This window comes from Python bivittatus, unplaced genomic scaffold (genome assembly GCF_059951505.1).
Source record: "Python bivittatus isolate LINGU-HERP-01145 unplaced genomic scaffold, Pbiv_v1 ctg000330_np1212, whole genome shotgun sequence".
NCBI classification, from domain to species: domain Eukaryota; kingdom Metazoa; phylum Chordata; class Lepidosauria; order Squamata; family Pythonidae; genus Python; species Python bivittatus.
This window is the reverse complement of record NW_028277058.1, coordinates 45,540,428-45,560,722: the sequence shown is the minus strand read 5'-3', so window position 1 is coordinate 45,560,722 and position 20,295 is coordinate 45,540,428. Positions and strand designations below refer to the sequence as shown.

At 38.9% G+C, this 20,295-nt stretch overlaps 1 protein-coding gene across 2 annotated transcripts in view; it reads right to left on the bottom strand.

Moving 5' to 3' along the window:
• Positions 1 to 17,890, bottom strand: part of AGK (acylglycerol kinase) — a 45,626-nt gene extending 27,736 nt beyond the window's left edge. The window contains exons 1-4 of one of the 2 annotated variants that reach the window (XM_088141150.1): positions 17,751 to 17,890; positions 14,299 to 14,473; positions 6,919 to 6,958; positions 4,306 to 4,385 (exon numbers count right to left, since the gene is read on the bottom strand). In XM_088141150.1, coding sequence (XP_087997276.1) covers positions 4,306 to 4,385; positions 6,919 to 6,958; positions 14,299 to 14,408 — 230 coding nt within the window. In that variant the 5' untranslated portion in view covers positions 14,409 to 14,473; positions 17,751 to 17,890. Of the gene's footprint in view, positions 1 to 4,305; positions 4,386 to 6,918; positions 6,959 to 14,298; positions 14,474 to 17,318; positions 17,623 to 17,750 lie in introns of those variants that run through there. The other variant, XM_088141151.1, reaches the window with a different exon arrangement.
• Positions 17,891 to 20,295: the final 2,405 nt, after the last annotated feature.

The following is a 20,295-nucleotide window of genomic DNA, read 5'->3' as shown; positions in this document are numbered from 1 at the left end:
TGTAATCTTTTTGCTAATGCTTATCATTTTATCTAGTCTTATCATAATTAGGAATCAGTTGCTCCTGCACAGAAGCATCTTTCAAACCTTCTACAGTTGAGTTTTTGGCAGAAAACCCTCCCACACTGCACATAAGGGCGTGGCTTCTGCTTTCCCTCAGTTTCTCCAAGGCCAATACAGTAGACCTGGTAATAAAGCCCTTATCAAAATAAGCATCTGTAAGGTAGAACATGGGTCGATTGTGTGACCACCCTGGTTACAAATAAGCAACCTATTTTTCTTCATCATGGCTTCTGTGCATCACACACACAGGAGAACAGCAAGCTTACATTTAGTGGTAGACAGATACTCCCCAGGCCAGGACTGAAGACGGCACAGTCCTGCCAAAGAAACCACCGCTCAGATGTGGACATCACATTTGTAATGCTCTACAAATACCTGCTGTTAGACAGGCGGCTACTCTGCAAGGTTAGGAAGGATCAATCTTTGGAATAATGTTGTGAATGTTGAAATTCTTCTTGAGGGGTATTCTTACTCAAAACGTAATGATGCGTGATGGGCTAATTTGGTAATCTGTCTGAATGGCTCATTTAACCTGTTAGGAAACTTTGGAGGTGAGTGGGGCGTACCTTTCTGTCTATAGTTCTGGCTCAAAAACATAAACACCTTCCAAAGAGCAAAGAACTAGAAGCAAATTATACAAATTCAGCATTCTTGTCCATTCCAACCGCTCCCAATGGCCAGATTTTTTTAGTTTGTTTCTCATCGCATTTGGGATTTGGAGGCAGAACAATATGCAGGTCTTTCTTTTTCTTTTTTCCAAATGGGATATCCAGAAGATAAGATCAGCAAGATCCATGGTCCTGTAGTGAGTCTGTACTTCACAACACTGGCTCAGCATATCGCCAAGGGGATGCCAATACAGCATCAAAAGCACCATTTTGACATAACTCCCAATTTCCTTCTTGTAACTGCCCTGTTCTGAAGGATGACTGGGAAATTCAGTGGTACAGTCTGTCATATAGGTAAATTGGAAAGCACTTTTGGTAGCACAGGAGCACTGGGACAAAGATCAATACCTCTGAAACTGACTAAGAGGTCTGTGGTGCTTTCCCATGCACCAAGCCATTATGTTCATCTTTTGCATAGTCTATGCTATCATTCCCTATCAAAGGGGAGATCCTGAATACTTTTCCAGGCTTTCTGGGAGAGATCTCAAGTTTCTCTGTGTAAAGCTACAGAACCTGCCATAAAAGTGACAGTATGATCACTTATGTACTCGTTGGGTTGATTTGTTTTGAAAAGCAAACCAACTCAATCTGGAACACTGGTGTTAGATCTTTTTTATTAGCAGGAAGGTGAGAGAAACAGGAAACTATATTTTCCCAAAGAAAACATTAATAGCTACTAGACAGAACTGATGGTGAGACATTGCCACAGTCCACTGAATCTCCAGGGCAGAAAAGTAGACTACAAAAGAGGAGCAGAAGATGCTGAAGAAGAAAAAAGATGGGAAGAGAGACTCAGCTAATTCTGAGTTCCCAATGGTGCAACTACTTGCAGCAAGTGAAAAGGAAGTGAGTGGAAAATGAACCTACGCTTGTATGTAATGGGACAGGCTTCTGGCCAAAGACTCAGCTACAGAAGATTCTAATGAGGCTTCTGCACAGATGCAACACTCTTATGTGTGATGACAGAGACTATGATGAAGAATCATGGTTATGCATTTATTATGCTTAACTTAATGTATTAAATTTATGTTAGGCAATAGTAGGAAACAGAAGGCTAAATGAGGCTAACTGAAGAGAAAAAACTAAAGAAAAAAAACAGAGACATGACTTTGGAAAGTTCTGCAGACTTGTTAGATAAGAAAGTGCACTCCAGAAGCATGTCAGCAAAAAAGTATCCAAGGTACCACAAATCTTCATATAATGAATGTATGGATTGATTCTCAGAACATTTATGGTTCTGAGGTAGGCTGGTAGGATGTATGCAGTTAGCTCATGGACCAAAAATAGGGAATCAATCAGGAAGATAGCAGTCTTGGTGCCTGCAGTATAACACAATGGGTAAGATGGATCCGTGGAGTACTTAATCAAGAGAGACAAAGGCTTTCTGGAAAGTTCAACAAAGCTGGGAAAACATACTTTTTGCATCTTTTCCAATGAATCTCTTGATGGCAACATGAATTATATCAGTGTTTAATTTTATACAGAGCCAATACAGTAATAACAGTTAATGTGTTGATCCTGGACTAGAGATAGGCAGGTTCTACTCTCTACTTGACCTCATAGCTCACAGAGTGCCTTTGGGCCAATCACTATCTCTCAGCCCAGCTTACCTCACAGAGCTATTGTTGTGGGGATAAACTTAGAGAAGACACCCAAATATGCTACCTTGTAGTTTCAGAGAAAAGGAAGGATGTAAAGGCAATCAATCAATCTGCTTCTTCCACATGAAGGAAAACAGTATTAGACAAAATTGGCAAAATATGCATGAACAAAAATCTGAGCGGTGGTAGCCAAAGTACATATGAGCCTAGAGTAAAAAGCTGCTTTGTCTGAGTTTGTACAACCACAGAATATGGTTTGAAACCTGTTCCTGGCTACGTCGCTTCAAATTACTGTTGGGTTTATATATGCGAAGGAATAATTCTGAAGAATGTAATAGACTGTTTTCCCTTGTTGATCACAAATAAAAACCCCAGTATTCTAAAAGGTAGGAAAACAAAAGAACTATCCTGGCCCTATCCTTTGATAGCTATGAAGGAGCTCTTTGCATACAGAGATGATTTATAAAATCTTCTACAGGTAATCCTCGGTTAGCAACGGTAATTGGGACTAGAATTTCCGTTGCTAAGCAGTGTAGTCATAAAGTGTGATGTCATGTGACCGCATTGCTTAGCGATGGCAAGCCCTGCCATCCCCATTGCTGTCATTAAGCAACTACCGTGGGTCATTAAGCAAGGACCTCCTAAACCTGCCAGCTCCCAACAAGCAAAGTCAATGGGGAAGCTGGCTGGAAGTTACGAGTCCCAGGTGCAAGCAGGCCAGCAGACAGGTAAGTGGCTGCTGCGGCGTGGCGTGAGTGTAGCTGGGCCAGGGGTGGGTGATGCCAGGAGTGGGAGGGTGCAGAAGCAGCCGCCGCAGCACCACACATGCATAGCCAGGCCAGGGGTGACTCCTTTTTCAAATTACCCCTTAGGTGAATTGGGCTTTCTTCCCCACCCAAGAAATTGTGTGATAAATATAACAGAAAAAAAGGCAACATTTCCAGCAATGTAGAAAATAATTACAATTCCATTTACTAAGGAAGAACAATCAGTTTTTGCATGAGGGGCCCTCAGGAAGTAGCCTTAGAAAAGGGCTTGAATATTTGTAGCATGCTCATTTCCTATGGAATGATATCAGAGTATGACTACGTTTGCACATCACATGTTATGTTTATGTCTTAGTTATCCAGTAATCCTAACTGATTATCCTGCAAGTGGCATAACTAATGAGCTCTCTGGGGTTGTGCACCTACACTTTTTGTGTCATACAAAAAAAAAAAAAAGACTTTGGAACAAGCCACAGTCAATGGATTACATGATACAGGAAACATGACTAAGCAAGTCATAAGCAGTTCACTGGTCATTCTCACTCATGACTGCAGTCAGCAGGTATATCCACCAACTAAGTCATAAGCACTTAGTGTGGCATGAGAACCTATCCTATAAGCCCTGTATTTGCAAAATATAAACTATAGCACAGTCACTGACAGAATACCCCCTTTTAATTCAGATCAATGTTTAAATGAACCTTCTGCAACTTCTCCAGTATTCTCCAGACATGACAGACTACAATTTGCAAATGTGCTCTTGGCTAAGAAATTTGGAAATTATAATCCATCTGGAAGGCAGCAAATTGACAAAGATTATCTTAGAGGTTGCTTTTTGCATAAGTCACATATTTACAGGAAATGTGGAAAAATATACATTTGGAAGCAAGAATTAGTAAGTGAATTTAAGGTCACTGAATTAGCATGCCCAACAGTTGAGCAGTTTCATTTTGGTATACCTTAAATTCCATCTTCTCAAGGTAGATTGTGCTGTGGGGGGGTGGGGGGGAGTGAAAAATCATGTCATTTTTAAACAAAATATAATTTATTATTTATTATGACAACAGATTAAGAAGATTGCTAAATGTAAATCTGGGAAACATACAGAGTAAGACTTGGATTCGTACAAATACCTGTCCACACAGGAAAAGATATAAACCTGAGATGCCAAAATATTAAGAAAACCAACATGATAAAGAGTCTTACCCTTTACAAGCTGCAGGGTTGAGAAATACTGTTGCTTTCTTTATCTGCATATTGGAAGGAATAATTTGGTTGCCCAATACCTAATAATAAAGAAAAACAAAGGGCTTACTGTTTCACAATAATTAGCATTCGCCATTTGGATACTAAAAAACAATACTCTTTGTTATTTTAGTAGTTATTGCATACCTTCCCACAAACTGGCTCAAGGAAGAAACCAGTAGCTTGTTTGCTTTGTCACCTGCAACAAGCAACTTGTAAAAGTGCCTCTGATATTCCGAATTCCAAACCCCTAGCTAAGTAACACAAAAGTTGTTATTTCCAGTACTCAAAATCAGGCACAATGTTACAAACATCAGGGGATAAAGAAGAAGCAATGAAGTCCAAAAATTAGTCGGATGTTTAAGTCATGATTTAAGAATTAATTAATAAAAGTATTAATTAGCCATGGATTTGGGATTTTGTTCACCCATGGATCAACCCAGCTGTTACTGCTTTTGATTTTTAAGAGTTCAAGATGTCAGACTCCACCTTAGTTTAAACATTATGGTTGTAAAGCACATGGGTCAAAAAGGACTTTTCATAGCGCATACAGATGCAATTAATGCAAATGTGAATACTATAAATGTTATTAATTTATGGATTGTGCTACTGCAGCCTTCCCCAAGTGGTGCCCTCCAGATGTGTTGTGGTTTTTGTACTCCTCGGGAACTGAAGTCCTAGCACATTTAGAGGACAAAGGATTCAGGAAGGCTGCTTTCCTGTGATCTGTCTCTCTTAGTATGATGCAAACTAAGTAATAAAGATAAACCCCTGGAAATTAAACTGCTAACAATAACCAAGGAATATTTCTCAGGTTTTGTTGTAATGAGATATAAAATGAAGCAGCTGTAAGATCTCTGAAACTTTTACAAGCATAATTTTTTTTCCAAAATAGCAATTATCAAGATCACTGAGATTATTAGAGCAGAGAATTTAAAATATGCTGGAACAAAGATGAGCATCACATTCTATTTATTTTATTGCAATGAGAACAGGAAGGCAGAAGGTAGGTGAGAGCTAATGATTGAGGGGGGCAAAGGACAGAGAAAATCAAACTGGCATGTTACTTGAAGAAGAGATCAGAAACGTCAGTAATTATCCCTATTATGTTTGCATTCTTGAAAGAAATCAGGAAAAAAAGACTGTCTACACTCACAATTCTCTGATCTCTTATGGCTGTTAGAAACATGGAAAATCCACAGCAATAGGATCAACCCGAAAGGCACAAAAATTCAGATTAGCTTTCCCTATATCTGTACCCTAGACAAATACAGTGTGAACAAATAAAAGGGGGGAACCTAATAAAACTGAAATCTGCAGAAGACACAGCCTAAAATGAATCTCACTTTACCATATGCATTGCAGATTTAGGCATAATAATAGTAATTTATTAAACTTGCATGCAGCCAAACTCTCAATGACTCTGGGTGGCTCATAACAATCAAAGAAATTACTGTACAACAAAATCAATAAAAGATAAAAGATGGCAAGCACAATGAACTTGCCAAAGGCCCGGGTGAAAAGCCAGGTCTCTATAGCTCTTCTAAACAATACCAGAGTAGGAGCCATCTGGATCTTGGGGTGAACCTCGTTCCAGAGGGCAGGCAGTGCTACAGAGAAATCTACATTTAGAAATGTTGTAATAAACTGTTAGTGGCTGCCTCCCTTTCTTCATTACCCAAAACCCAACTGTTACTCAGATTCATCTCCAACTTTAGGCGAAACAGAGAGGAGGACAAAGGTGACTCTAAAACACAGCTATTTTTATATTAACAAATGTGGAGCTTTTTGAGTACAGTGTAAGGTCTACTGTCAACTATGATGATGATGATGCTATCCATTCAATAGTGTCCAATTCTGTCAACTATACTGAGTACCAATAGTTTAAGAAATATCATTTCCCCCAAATGCCTATGAAGAAATTTCTTTCTCAGTTGTTGAAAATATCTGGAAGTTATTCAGTACTGATTTACAATTTGCAATATAACCAAGACTTAGAAATTTGGTGGCTACCAGTACTAGAAATCAAAAGCATGAGTTCAACCTATTGCAAACGGTTTTGTGTAAAAATTCATAGTGAACAGGAAAAGAAGTCAGATAATAACAAATTCAATGTTTCCTGCTGTCAAAACATCTTTCTCCCCTTTTGTACATGTAATGTCCTACCAATCAACCCTTAATTTTCTCTGTTATGCCAGCTGATGAAAATGGAATTCCAATCTCTTCCTACAGTCCTACCACCTCTTGCCCACTAGTTTACCTGGCAGAAGAAAGACAGATAACTAAGTTTTCCAAGCTGTCATACTGAATACTAAAAAAGGAAAAAAAAAAACCAACCTTCACTGATGCTCTTGAATAATTTGTGATAGCACAGAATTTGAGGTATAATTAGGTGCAAAGCCTAAGCTTTGCAAGAAGAAGAAAGCGCCTGCGGTATTTGAGCAACTGAATACAGACTTCCCTATTGATAAGCTACTCACGTAGAACAGACCCACTGGGAGAATCTCCAGAATCCTGCACAAGTGAGATAAGGAGGGGATTTTAATCTAATTTGATCTTGTTAAATGGTATTACCTGGGCTTCTTGGCATGCAGCTCTCCTTAGTAGGTTATCACTATAATGGGAAAAAGGAGAAAAGACAAAAATATGGATATTAAATAACCTAAATTTACGGAAGGTAGATAGATAGATGTATGAATTTTAAAAAAGATTACTGCTTTGGCACACATAAATCTTAGTCAAAATTTTTCAAAGGGACTATGGATTAGGAATGCATACCATTTCAACAGTCATAATTTTAGATAATATTACATTTGTTATTAATTTCTCTAGCTATGTATTTATTAAGAACAAGTATATGTGACCCCTGTACTAGACTACATGATGGATTAATGTTTTACCCAAAGCACTGATCAAAGTAATCATTCCCCATTGTGTAAATAAATAGTAAGGAATTTTTAAAAAACCCTCCAGAAACATAGCTGGACAACAAATGTGGTCAATTTTTTTTTTTCCTGACACAATAGCTGATTATGGATAGTATCAGAATCACTGTCTCTCATTTTTTCCTCACACCCCCATTAACCTGAACGTATATACACAAAGGAGCATACTAGTCACTCTATAGTTTGAATTTCTGAGTTTCAGCATATGCTAATTCTCTAGTTCTCCTGACCTTTGCCAAGGAGAATGACATCAAGCACCCATTTGCTTTCATTAAGAAGCTTCATGACAACATATGGTGTGGAGGGAAGGGGTACATACTGTAGAGGCAGTGGGCCAAATTTAAAGATTTAGTGTGCTGCACGCTTGGACTGAAAATTCCACATTTCAGGTTAGAGCATCCTGGTTTTGTAGAGGTTGATACAATGGAATTGTTTCTCTCTATCTTGAAGGTATATTTTCACTCCTTCCCCCTGTTTGCTAGAAGCATCAGTGGTTAGAAGGTGCAGGAGGTAAATTTAATAACCAAATGAATGGGAACCTATTACTTCTGTTTTTATTTAAATATTTTTGTTATAATTTTATTGTACTGAACCAATCATTTTTCTATCCACGTGGTTTTGGATAGAAAAAATAATTGGTTCAGCACAATAAAATTAAGAGATGGAATTAAGAGATGAAAAATGGAAACACACACAACTATGTTAATGACATAATATAATTTCAAAGTTAATAATAAAAAGGGATAAAAGAAAGGGAAAACGTTTGACTACATTGCTCAAAGGTTTTAAAGTCCCTTTGTCAAAAAACCCCAGCAACACTAATTCAAATGTTGACATACAACGCATACCAAGCTTTGGTTGCTGTAAATAGGTCTATAATAATTGTAGCCAACTCCATCCTCTAAATCTTCTAATTCATTTCACCAATCTTAACAACTAAACACTACAGGGATTCCTTAGAATTTGATTTCAAATGTTATGTAGTTGAGTCGAGATGACAAGATTAACTTTTAGGATGTTGTCTCTGTTAGGATTTACCTATTTTAATACCCCTAGCCTGAAAAGCTTTGAGTCTGAAGAGGATGTTGCTTTCATCCCCAAGAGTGAAAGCCACTGGGTAAAAAGTCCAAGTGGTCCCTGAGTGTGTTTTGCAACAACTGAAGTCAGGGACATACAGATCAAATGGATTTGCTCTCTTTAAATGATTTAAAGCAGGACAGGACTCATCTAGTCCATAAGTACTAAAGGTCATTAATTATGTTTCAACCCAAGTAACCATGAAGATGCCTCGTATTGTTTGCAATTTACTTTCATCTTCTCTCCATAGCCTATTCCTTGGCGCCACACAAAATTAGTTTGATCAAACAACTTGTTTGTTGAACCAAATAACTTCCTGCCAGAGGAACCTTTCCAGTGGTAAGAACATTGATTTCCAATGAAGACCCAATCAGGAGAAATTCAAAGTAAGCAACAAGAGAAATGCTTGTTGATAGGAAACCTTTAGTGAAAATAATGGGGCAAACCAAAACAAGCTTCCTAAGCAAGGGAATGTATAAATAATAAATTACTCCAATTTAAGACTAACTGGAATATTTATCAAAGATTTCCTTAGAGATTTTAGCACTCCCCTTAATGTTATGTTTACTCTTCAGTACAGAGGAATACACCCTGCATGTTAAGAAACAGGGACATTTTTTATACTGATAGTAGAGTTTTGGCTAATTGAAGTCATTTTATTAAATACTACTTAAAAACCAGCTCCAGAACTGAAATGGATTGGAGAGCCCTGCTCCATGGTGTACCCAGATTTACACAGAGCCACTGTGCACATTAATTTATATCAAGGTAGGGAAATATGACCAGGAGAAAGTGGGGGCTTAGAATGGAGCATTAGGGAGGCCATCCCCCAGCTGTTCCTCCCACAGCAAAGCACTGAGGGATTTTTTCTTAACATAATTTTTTTCCATAGCCCCCAACTAATCTGGCCCATTTCCTAATCTTTCTTTTGCCATCTTCTCCCCCTACCAGTCTGCACAGGAATGGAGCAGGAATAGAGTAGAAGAAACACAATGAACACATTTACAGGAACCATTTTCAAAGAATTCTCACCATCATCTTTGGAATCATCAGTGTCAAGCTAAAGAAATCTTCGCAATGAATAACAGTTTTACCAACATTTATTCCAAAGCCTTATGTCACTGTCATTAACTTTATCCCTAAGTTGTGAAGACAAGGCTGATTCAGAGTTATACATGATTTAAATCTGGCCATTCAGATCAATGCAAAACAAGTACATTCTATTATTCTAAGTCAGGTATTGTTAAATTCTATTTATTTCTGCTAGTATTACTAAATATCTACACTGATGTATACTTCAGTGCCCAAAGTCACTAATTTATCTGGGCTGTACTCACATCTCTCCAATCCATGCAAAAGAAAATCCATGAAGACAAATAGGCTTGTTCATGCAAGTATTGCCAACAGGTGATTAACCCCACTCTGGCTGGACTCTTCCCTTTCACCCCTGTAAAAGGCTATTACCATCAATTGCCCCGTAGAAAAGATTTTAAATAGTATTTGTTGTACTTTTATTTATTTTTTATTTGCTGGTAAGCCACTTTGAGAGGACTGCTATTTTGAAAGACAGGATATAAATAACTGCAGTGAATATATAAATAAAATGCAGATGAAGAAAACTCTATGTACAATAACTCCAGTTGTACATGAGATGCGAATCCAAACTCAGAAATCCAGAATCTCAGCAATATGCTGTAACCCATCACTTATCAATACATTGTCTTTGCTTGCAAGCAGCAACTGAAAGGAGGGTGAGCTTCATTAATGCTACTGGCCTCTGGTTCGTTTGCTGCAGAGTAATATATGTATTATAAGGCATTTTCTTAAAGCGTAATAGTTACTCTTCAGCCTTGGTATTCAAAACAGTGAATAACATAAATTAAAAAAAGAAGACAGACAAGAATAAGTTGCAGCAGAAGATTAAAATCCAATGTTAAAATAAATAAAGCATTAATTTAACATATGTGACAAGAAAGAAAGAAAGAAAGAAAGAAAGAAAGAAAGAAAGAAAGAAAGAAAGAAAGAAAGAAAGAAAGAAAGAAAGAGAGAAAGAGAGAGAGAAAGAGAAAGAGAATGAGAATGAGAATGAGAATGAGAATGAGAACGGTAGGCAGGCAGGCAGGCTTTTACTTGATGTTCAAAAGAAAATAACAGAGAATTATCTCCATTATGCAGTACAGGTGGTTCTTGTTTAACAACCACTCGTTCAGCAGCCGCTCAAACTTCCAACGGCACTGAACGAGTAGTACTTATGACTGGTCCTTGAAGTTCCAGCCATCGCAGCACTCTTATGGTCATCTGATCACAATCCAGATGCTCGGCAACAAGCCTGGATTTCTGACTATTGCAGCGTCCCGCAGTCACATGATCATAATTTACGACCTTCCCTGCTGGTTTCCCACAGGCAAAATCAATGGGGAACCTGGAAGTCGCAGTCATGTGAGGTCTCGCTTAATGACCTGTGCAGTCCTTACTTAACAATGATAATGGGGGACTGTCAGAACTGCTGTTGCTAAGTGGCGCAGTCATGTGACATTGTGCTTTACGACTGCATCACTTAGCAATGGAAATTCCAATCCCAATTACCATTGTTAAGTGAGGACTACCTGTAAAAAATGGCAATTATTACAATAAATCAATAATTAATGCCAGAGAGAGAAAGTAGATCTTATATTTGGAAATGTACCAACTGACTGAGCTATCATCACCTGCAAAAGCCAACAGACTTTTTCAAAATAACAGCATACAGGAAAAATGTGATGTCATTATAAATACAGCTTTCAGAGAGTTATAAGTGCCACTTCCACTTTATGGCAAGAACAGATCCAAAACCCAGCTACTTCCAGCTAATACAGTGCTGCTTGGCTGCTTTCTAGTTTAACAAATTATTTTCCAAATGCCTAGGCTGGCTTGACTGACCAGGACATTTGGAAAAGGGAGATCAGGAGCTTAGGGAATCAAGTAATCAGAATCAACACATATCTAATCTTTAATTCACAGTAAATGAATTGGCCATCAGAAAGAGAGATCAGAAAAGTAGATGCTCTCTGTAGTATTTTCATAAGAAAAGTCACCATGGCTTGCCTTGAGTAAATTTGCTCGGATGTTTATCCCTGGAAAATAAAGTGGCCAACCCTGAACAGGTTCCAACTGGCCCACTTTTAAAAACATGAGTTGGGTACATTTTTGGAAATCTAGGGTGCCTAGCTTTTTATAAAAGGGAACATGGACAGATGATTGACCAATACTGCAGGTGCTCAACCTGTTTCAAGCCATTCCTTAATGGCTGGCAGTTCAGAGCAGCCTTTATATGGCAAATTTCTGCTAAGGAAAGCCGACCTGGAAGCAGAGGGTTCTTTGTAATATTTTTCATTAACTAAAACTGATGCTTAACAAGTTGCAGGTCACAGAAAAAAACACGTTGATCCAAAAGCAAAATCAGAATACCCAGACCTGAAGGTTACTGAGTCTCCTAGAAATTTCTTGGCCAGATTGTAAAACTGATTTCATTTCCACCCAGGCAAGTCAGAGAGGCCAAGTGGACATTAGTAGATATTGTCTCAATGACAATGCTCAGTCAAAGCCAAAATAGGATGACAGTGCTGATGGCACTATTGCATAAGCAAGTGTTTGTTTGTTTATTATTTGTTTATTTCATTCATTCACTATTGCATAAGCAAGTCTTCACCCATCTTCTTGATGGGTGAGAAGGGCAGAGTAATTTACTCCATCTGCAGACTGGATTTCGTAGTCCTATTTGAAGTGGCTCTCACGGATTTAAGAAATGTGCTCATGACAGCTGCTCATAAAGTCCAGTCTACGCTTACCACTGGCAGCAGCTTCTGTTCTCAACCCCCCTCTGCTATTTTAAAAAAAAAAAGAAAAGTGGGCTACCGCTATCTACCAGAGCCAATGAGGCATTCTTGCAAATAAAGATAATGATGCTTAAAGGCCTCTGTGTTGCTTTGCAGCATGCCTGTCTCCCATTAAAAAATAATAATAATTAAAACTATTTAAAAATGAAATAAACTGGTGCTCCTTGAGCACCACACTGCCTACTCCTGTATTATTGTATCAGGAACAATTCAAGCATTCAAACTAAGTCCTATGAGGACAGATTGAGGGAACGGGGCACGTTAAGCATGGAGATACTATACTATGCTTCAAATACCTGAAATGATACCACACAGATGAAGGCTGTGATGTGTTCTCTATCATCCCAGAGTAGAGGGCGTGAAATGTAATGCTTTTAAGTCATCGGAAGGCATATTCTGGATGAATGTTAGAAGAAACTTCCTAAGAGTAAAAGCAGTTCAGGTAACCAATGGAGGGAGGTGGAGGGAAGTTGGCCTTTACTGGATATACCATTGTTTGCAGGTACTATGATCAAATCTAATATAAACTTGATCCTAACACATTTCTATAGTTGACTATTCTGCACATATCTGCATCATTTCTGCCTTCCTAGTAGAAACTGTCCTTTCAATTTTAATTCAGAGAAGAATTAAAATCTGATTAGAATTCCATTATTAGAATTCCTTTCCACTTTTTAATGAAGAACAGCTATGGTGGGATGGCCAAATCAGGATTAGGATAATGACATGGGGGAACATATACAATCCTCTCCCTTATGTGCTCTTTTTCCTCATTTTAAAAATTCTCTTCATCAAAAATGTCGATGGGATTCCTGGGAGCTTCCCCTGAAGGAAAATTTGGAAGAATTTTTTTGAATGGTGAAAAGAAGCCAATTTTTGCCTATAATTTTGCTCTAAAGAAATCAAATTTCACAGCCAATGTTATGTTCAGAGAATAAAATGCTAATTGGACAAATATTTGGCACTGGATCTTTGCACTCCCCCATGTCCTGTGGGAAAAGTTCTCCTTCAACAATTAATGAGGAGACATTACCTATGCTGGCTAATTCTAGGGAGTTAAGGCTAATTCAAAGCAATGATGAGTTACAGCAGCACCCTTGCATTAGAAGCTCAGTGTAAGAAACAGACAAGGTTTTCTTAAACTCTTAATCTGATATTGTACAATTCCAATCAAGCATGGTGATGCAGCCTCTGACGTCAGAAACAACCAAAACTTATTTGCTCAATACATTTTAAAAATTTTATTACCAACTGTTTCACACAATGTTCAACATAGTTTCACGTGTATTAATTTGAATACCTATTCACTATATTCTGGAGTCTTCTGCACTACAATGTACAACAGTCAAAATTAAACAGCTCTGCAAGTTTAAAGCTAACAGTTCCAATACGTCATTTTAACTACCTGATACAGCTGTCTTTAGCACATTTAGTAGCAGATAATAATTGAATTACATGGTTCTGGAGTCTCCTTTTAAATCAGTAAATCTAAATAAAGACTGCACACTTCAAATTATACCATCGTTCAATTTTGACCTTAAAACTAATTGATGTTTTAAAAACTATATTTAATTTAATCTAATCTAAAATGCATTATTCCTTTCCTCATAATAATTTTTCATCCTGGTTCCTAAGAAAAAAATATGAAATAATGAAGTGCATAAGCTTTACCTAAAGATGTTTCTCTCTCACAGATTCATAAAATGAACATTCAGTCTCTTGCTGACCCAAGTGCTAAAACCATTCATAGTTTTATAGACTGATTCTCAGATTATACATCCACAAGCAAATCCACAAACTCTTTAAAATTCTCTAATCTGCTTTCCTATGCTACTGGGAAAAGCTATCAAATCCATATAGCTTCACAGGATGGAGAGAAAAATCAGCTTGGAGGGTCATTCCTCTTTATCTACTCATTTCACTGCTCTGATTCAAAACGTTCCTTGATACAACAAAGAGCAAAGACTAACTAGGGGATAGCTCTTTTGTCACTTCTAGTTTGGCCTTTAGTTGTTTTAAAAAAATCCAATCCAATCATTGAAAGATTCTATAATTACCAGTGTTTTCCATAAAGCCAGTTTCCTCCCCATGTAAGCAGACAGATCCCAGCTGTAGTCTTCTTCCAATGATTTCTGAGGGTTTGAAGCATTGTGATCACCTTGGCCATGTTTAGGTTTTATTCTACAGCACGGTGTACAGTTCCGATGTGAAAAAAGACCTCTGCATGGTAAACTATAAAAAAGAAAGATGAATATTCTTAAAAATAGATAATAGATTTAAAGTTAATCAGTGTATAACCACATAATAGTTTTATGTAAATAATCTAAAGACTGGAAATAATATTGACCATGAAGTACTCTTTGGATTTAAATGTTCCTTTTAAAAATATTTTAATGTTCTACCTCAGATGTCTCAACCTTTTTAGGTTAAAAGACAAAATGGAAATGTCTACAAAGTATCAGGGCCAGAATCCCAAAATAGCTGCCTTGGTGGGTTACCCATTCATAAAATGGCTGTTGGGGTCAGAATGTAGATACTCATAAACATGTATTTCATAGAAAACAAATTCCAATGGGGGAGTAGAGGGATTATATAATTGGAAGCCAGGTTTTTTTTACTTTATGTTTTCATGATTAACTATGGTTTACTCAATTAGCCCAATTTTTTTTTGATTCACACTGCACAAAGAATCATAAACTACATGGATTGCATTTCACACAATACACTAGGCTAAAAGATGGTTTGTGATTCCAATGCAATCTTTTTTTTTTTTTTTAATCTGCGCTCAGTCGTTACCGACTCTGCAGTGACTGCTTGGACGAGTCCTTGCAGTTTTCAAGGCACTTGCAGTTTTCAAGGCAATCTTTAGTTTTCCCTAACTCATTGCAGCCCCATGCTTTATTATGCAGTTACACACACATCTGGGCATCCTTGGTCAAATTGTATGTTTTAATGAACTCTAAGTGAACAGAAGCTGGCATAATGTCTACATGATACAAAGTTAAATATGATTATCTTCCTACAAATTTCAATACACTCTATTTCTATGTAGTTGTTTAGATTCAAAATAAGAAAACAGTGAACATGGCAGATAGAGATGGTGACCCTTTCAGTCAGTACTTTATAACATTTTCTTTGGCAAAAATAACAGCTTCCAGTCATTTCTTGTAGCCCGCTAAGAGTCTTTATTCTTGCTTTTGGGATAGTCACCCACTCTTCATTGCAGAACTCTTCTACAATGCACTACCTATTGGAAGTCTCCCCCCAGATTTTCTACATTGTAAAGACTATTCCAAAATCTTTATCTTTCTTTCTGGTAAGTACTTCACAGTTGATCTGGAGATGTTTTAGATCATTGCCTTACTGAAACATCCAATATGTTTCAGCTTCAATTTCTTCACCAATTGTAGGGCATTGGCATTTAGGATATGTTGGTGTTTAGTTGAATCCATTCTTTTTTTCACCCTCACAACCCCAAAGTATAACAGAACCACCCCATGCTTAATGGTTTGCAGGGTATTTTATTCTTCAAATTTTCATTTCTTTTTCTCCAAATGTATTTTGTGTGGTTCTCGCCAAATAGTTGTATTTTGTTCCAACTGCCCGAAACACTTTGTTCCCAAACATTTAGGCTCATCAAGGTTTTCTTTTGTGTACTTTAGACAATGACATTTGTGATGAGGTCAGAAAAAGGTTTCGGTTTGATAGCTTTCCAGGCAGATCACTGCCGTACAAGCAATTATGCTTATGTGAACAACTACACTCCACTGTGAGCTAACCTTTTCAGCAGGTAGTATGCAGTGATCTGTGAATTCTGTTTGCAAGTATGACAGGTTTGGGGACAATTCTAACCATTTTTTTCTAGGTCTTGCCTTGGCTTCAACAGTTCCAGAATGATTTTCATTTCTTAGCAAATATTTTTCATAGTTGAAGTAGCTAACAGGAGGCACATATTTGTTTAATTTGTCCCTTGGTTTGTAAGAGTGAATGGTCTTCATTTTCAAATGCTCAGACAATTGCTTTGAAGAGCCCATCTTTGTTGAAAGTAGAAAGAACAATCACAACCTGAAAGGACAGAAGAGTCACAATCCACTTGTGGAATTCAGTGGCTAACTGTAGGCCTAATCAGTCAATAACCTTTTAGACCTTATTCATAACATCACTGTAAAAAAAAAAAGTAGCAGTGAAGCAACTGGAATGGTGTTCAAACCTGTACAACTGCCACATTCATTGTTTTCTTGTTTTGAATCTGTAAACAACAGCACCTACACACACTAACCATAAAAACAAGTTTTACAAACCACAATGACAGAGTTTATTCAACAAACTAAGCCAAAATTAAACAAGTAACACTGTATCTTGGTGCAATGTGTAAACCCTGTAGAATGAAGCATGCATTAATCAAGGAAAGTCCAGGATCAATCTCACCACAATCACAAGCATACTCAGCAAGTCACTGGAGTCTTTCTTAGCCTCCCTCGTTACTCAAAATCTGCAAGATGGCAGATATAATGCTCTAACCCAAGCATTTGAATATTGCATGTTCAATTTTTAAAAGGTCTACATATCCTACTTATTATTTTTATACTAATTACTTTCCTTCCTCACCATCAACACCCAATTTGATGATGGATCAAAAAGGCCACCTGCTGTGGGGGCATCTGTAAAACTACATTCTGTTCGATTACAATAACCTGCATATCCAAGATCCTATTTCACTCTTTTTTCTTTTTCTCTTTCTTGTGCCTTCAAGTCAGTCTTAACTCCTGGCCACTGCCTGGATAGGCCTCTGTAGTTTTCTTGGCAAGGTTTTTCAGAAGTGGTTTGCCATTGCCTCCTTCCTAGGGCTGAGAGTGACTGGCCCAAGGTCACCCAGCTGGCTTTGTGCCTAAGGCAGGCCTAGAACCCCAGGTCTCCTGTTTCCTAGCCTGGGGCCTTAACCAGTTTCTAGTCCTTTAATTCTGATGTAACTTTTGCTATTTCAGATTCTCCTCCACAGATCAAGCAGCTTCCTTTTATTTTCAGAACATTTGCCAGCTCGGGTTATGAGTATATGTGCACGGGTGGCTGGGCTCACCTAATACACTATGGTAAAATATGCTAGTTATGTGCAGGAGTTATACAAAGCCACCCAGCGCGATCCGTTGTGCTTGCTTTTGTGGAGGGCAAACCCAAGTCACCGAGTTAATTAAGTAAAGCAGGATTCAGCTGGGCAGCCCCAGACGCTCATTTTCTACCCCCGTGTTCTCCAATATGCAAGCTTCCAGCTGCACCGGGCCGACCACGTTGAGTGCGCCCAGCAGCATGGGCACCCTGGCTGAGGATTCTGGAAGCCGTAGTCTCCGCTCACGAGGGGGCTCCGGCGGAAGGCTGCCCTGCGCCGACCAGGTGACCCGCAGCCAATCCGTGCCGGCGAGGAGCGCAGCGGACCCATTCGAATCCTTTCAGGGCAGGGCGGCGATTACGAACCTCAGACGGAGATTGCGGAGAGCGTCTCCGCGGAGCTCACCTGGAAGAAGGAGCCTCGTCGCAGCGCCTTCGGTCTCCCCGCTGCAGGGCTGGGCTCCGGGGGCGGCTGCCGCCTTCCCGCTCTACAAGCCGCCTCTGCCCGCAGCCTTGCTTGAAGGGTCTCTTTTCTGGCCTTCCCGCTGACGCCGCTGCCAGGCTCCGCGCGGCTTCTTTTTGCCCGCTTCCTGGTCCTGCGCTTATCCCGCCTGCCGGGAAACAATGAATGGCCTCGCTTGGTTCCGCGCGACTGCAGGCCATCCTGCCTGTGGAAACGGTGCGAGGAAGGAGCGGAACTGGATTGCTACTCCAGCCTTGTCAATTTTGCTGACCGCAACCCTTCTGGAGTTGCTGCCGTTCTCAGGAGGGAATAAGAAAGGAAATAGAGCCCCCCCCCCCGTACCTCTTTCGTATAGTATGCATAATTCGTCTTAGCTGCAAAATGTTTATTTAGATGGATGTTCATCCTGCGCTTTGGTTATTAAAGCATTTCAACCTCTTCATTATCCAAAACGAGCAACTTAGTACGCTTTTAAAACGCGACACAGACAGAAGAGCAAGAAATATATAGGGGGGGTGAGTTGTGTTGTACAGTTTCTTCAAGGGAATGAATTATTACTACTTACGGGTGCCAGTTTAATTCTGGAGAAAATTATGTTCCAAAGAAGGGGAGGGCGTGACTGAGAAATCTTGTCTTGTAATCCCTGAAGATGACATTTCCTAAGGGGACAGACCTTTTTAGATGGGCAGAAACCACTGGAAGGATAATTGTCTCATAGATACCCAAATCCGAAACCATGAAGGGTTTTAAAGGTAACCGCCAGCATTTTCTATTGCATCTGATGAGGTATTATCAAGTCTACCAGGTGCTTCTCTAGGTGTGTTGTACTCATTCAGTCCTCTGAAGCTGGCATAATTGTTTCCCTAAGTCATCCAGGCTGATAACCTGATAAAACATGTATGTTGGAATCCCTCCTGGCAAAAACACTTGTCCTCCCCCCCCCCCCAATTATTTTCATGACTCTGAACTGCTACTTAGCTTAGAGGCATACCCTACCTGCTGTATTATTTATATGTACGAAATACCTCTTTTCTACTACTTTGGCTGTTTTCTTTCAGACACCCAGTGGAAGTTATTAGCAAAGCAGCATGGATCCAGATAAAACAGAGAATTAATAAAATGCCCCCTTTGGATTCTATGCTGCAGTTTTATTTAAAGGCCAAAAGGAATGACCCCACATTTGCTGATCTTTTGAGAATCCATTTTGGAAATTGCTGAAAATAACAATTGCATTATCCTTTGACAGAGAAGTTTTAAATAGGTGGGAAATAGTTCTTAAAAATCTCCTTCCTGCTTCTCAAAACACTGAGGAAGGCTGTTGCCCAATATCCAAGTGTTTTCCCATGTGTTTTCTTGCTTTTGGAGGATGATTGTCTACGTGTTTAGCTTGTCCCTTGTTGACTGGGAAGGTTTCTCCCAAACCTCTTGCCCAACAAAAAGTCTGCCTAATTTGTAAGCAAAATTAGTATCAGAATTCAGCAAAGAAGACTTTGTACATGTGGAAAGTGGATAATCTCATTTGGCTGCTTATAAAAGACTGTGGTTGCATTAATACTTGCCTCTGGTCACTAAGACCAATTTATCATGAGTATCAAGCATGTTTTGTTTGTTCAGAATCACCTGAAATAGCTTTGTGCTTGCCTAAGAACTGAATGTCATTGCAAACAGTGCAGAAATGGCATTGTAGCAGATATTGGCCAGTGAATTTTCAGCTCCCACCTATGTCCTGAAATGCTCTGCTGCTGCCATTTTAGCACAACATAAATCATGTGTAACTTTGGAAGGATGTGCTTTTTCTAAGTCTTCTCCAACTTGCTGGCCCTCCTGTAGGTTAGGAGTTGTGACTGCAGCCTTCAGAATTCCCAGCCAGGGCTGCTATTTCCTTTCAATCCAGTTGTGAAATAAAACAGACTCTCATAGCCACTGCCAGATATAGAAACCAAGAACTTTTTGATATATTCATCACAAGTGGTGAAGCTTTTCCTGAATGGCCCCTACTTCTTGAATAAATCCCCCTGCCCTCAAAAAATGAACCCAATCTGGGAGAAACAGAAGTTCAGAGAACTAGACCTTCAAACCAAATAAATAAAACATAAATATGTGTAAGGGGTTGGTTGATGGAGGAAAAATTAAACAGGTGACCCTGTACCTCGAGTCTTACATATGTAGTCCAGCAATACATACATACATACATATTGATGTTGCTCAGTATATAAAGCAGTACCTTCATAACGTTATAAAGGGAAAAATTGTATCATCTGCCACCCTAATCCTAACCCCCAGTACACGGTCTCAGGAAAATAAACTCTTAGCTCAGCCATAAAATATTTAGGTGCAAAGAAATGTAGATTTAGACATTAGAGAGAGAAGAACGGTGTTGGGAAAGCAAGGACATATCCTTAGAAGAAAGCAACATCTGAACAGGCATCTTCTTAGACCCCTCTGTTTAACGCAAGGAAGCTATTATCCTTGTTTCCATTCTCTCACC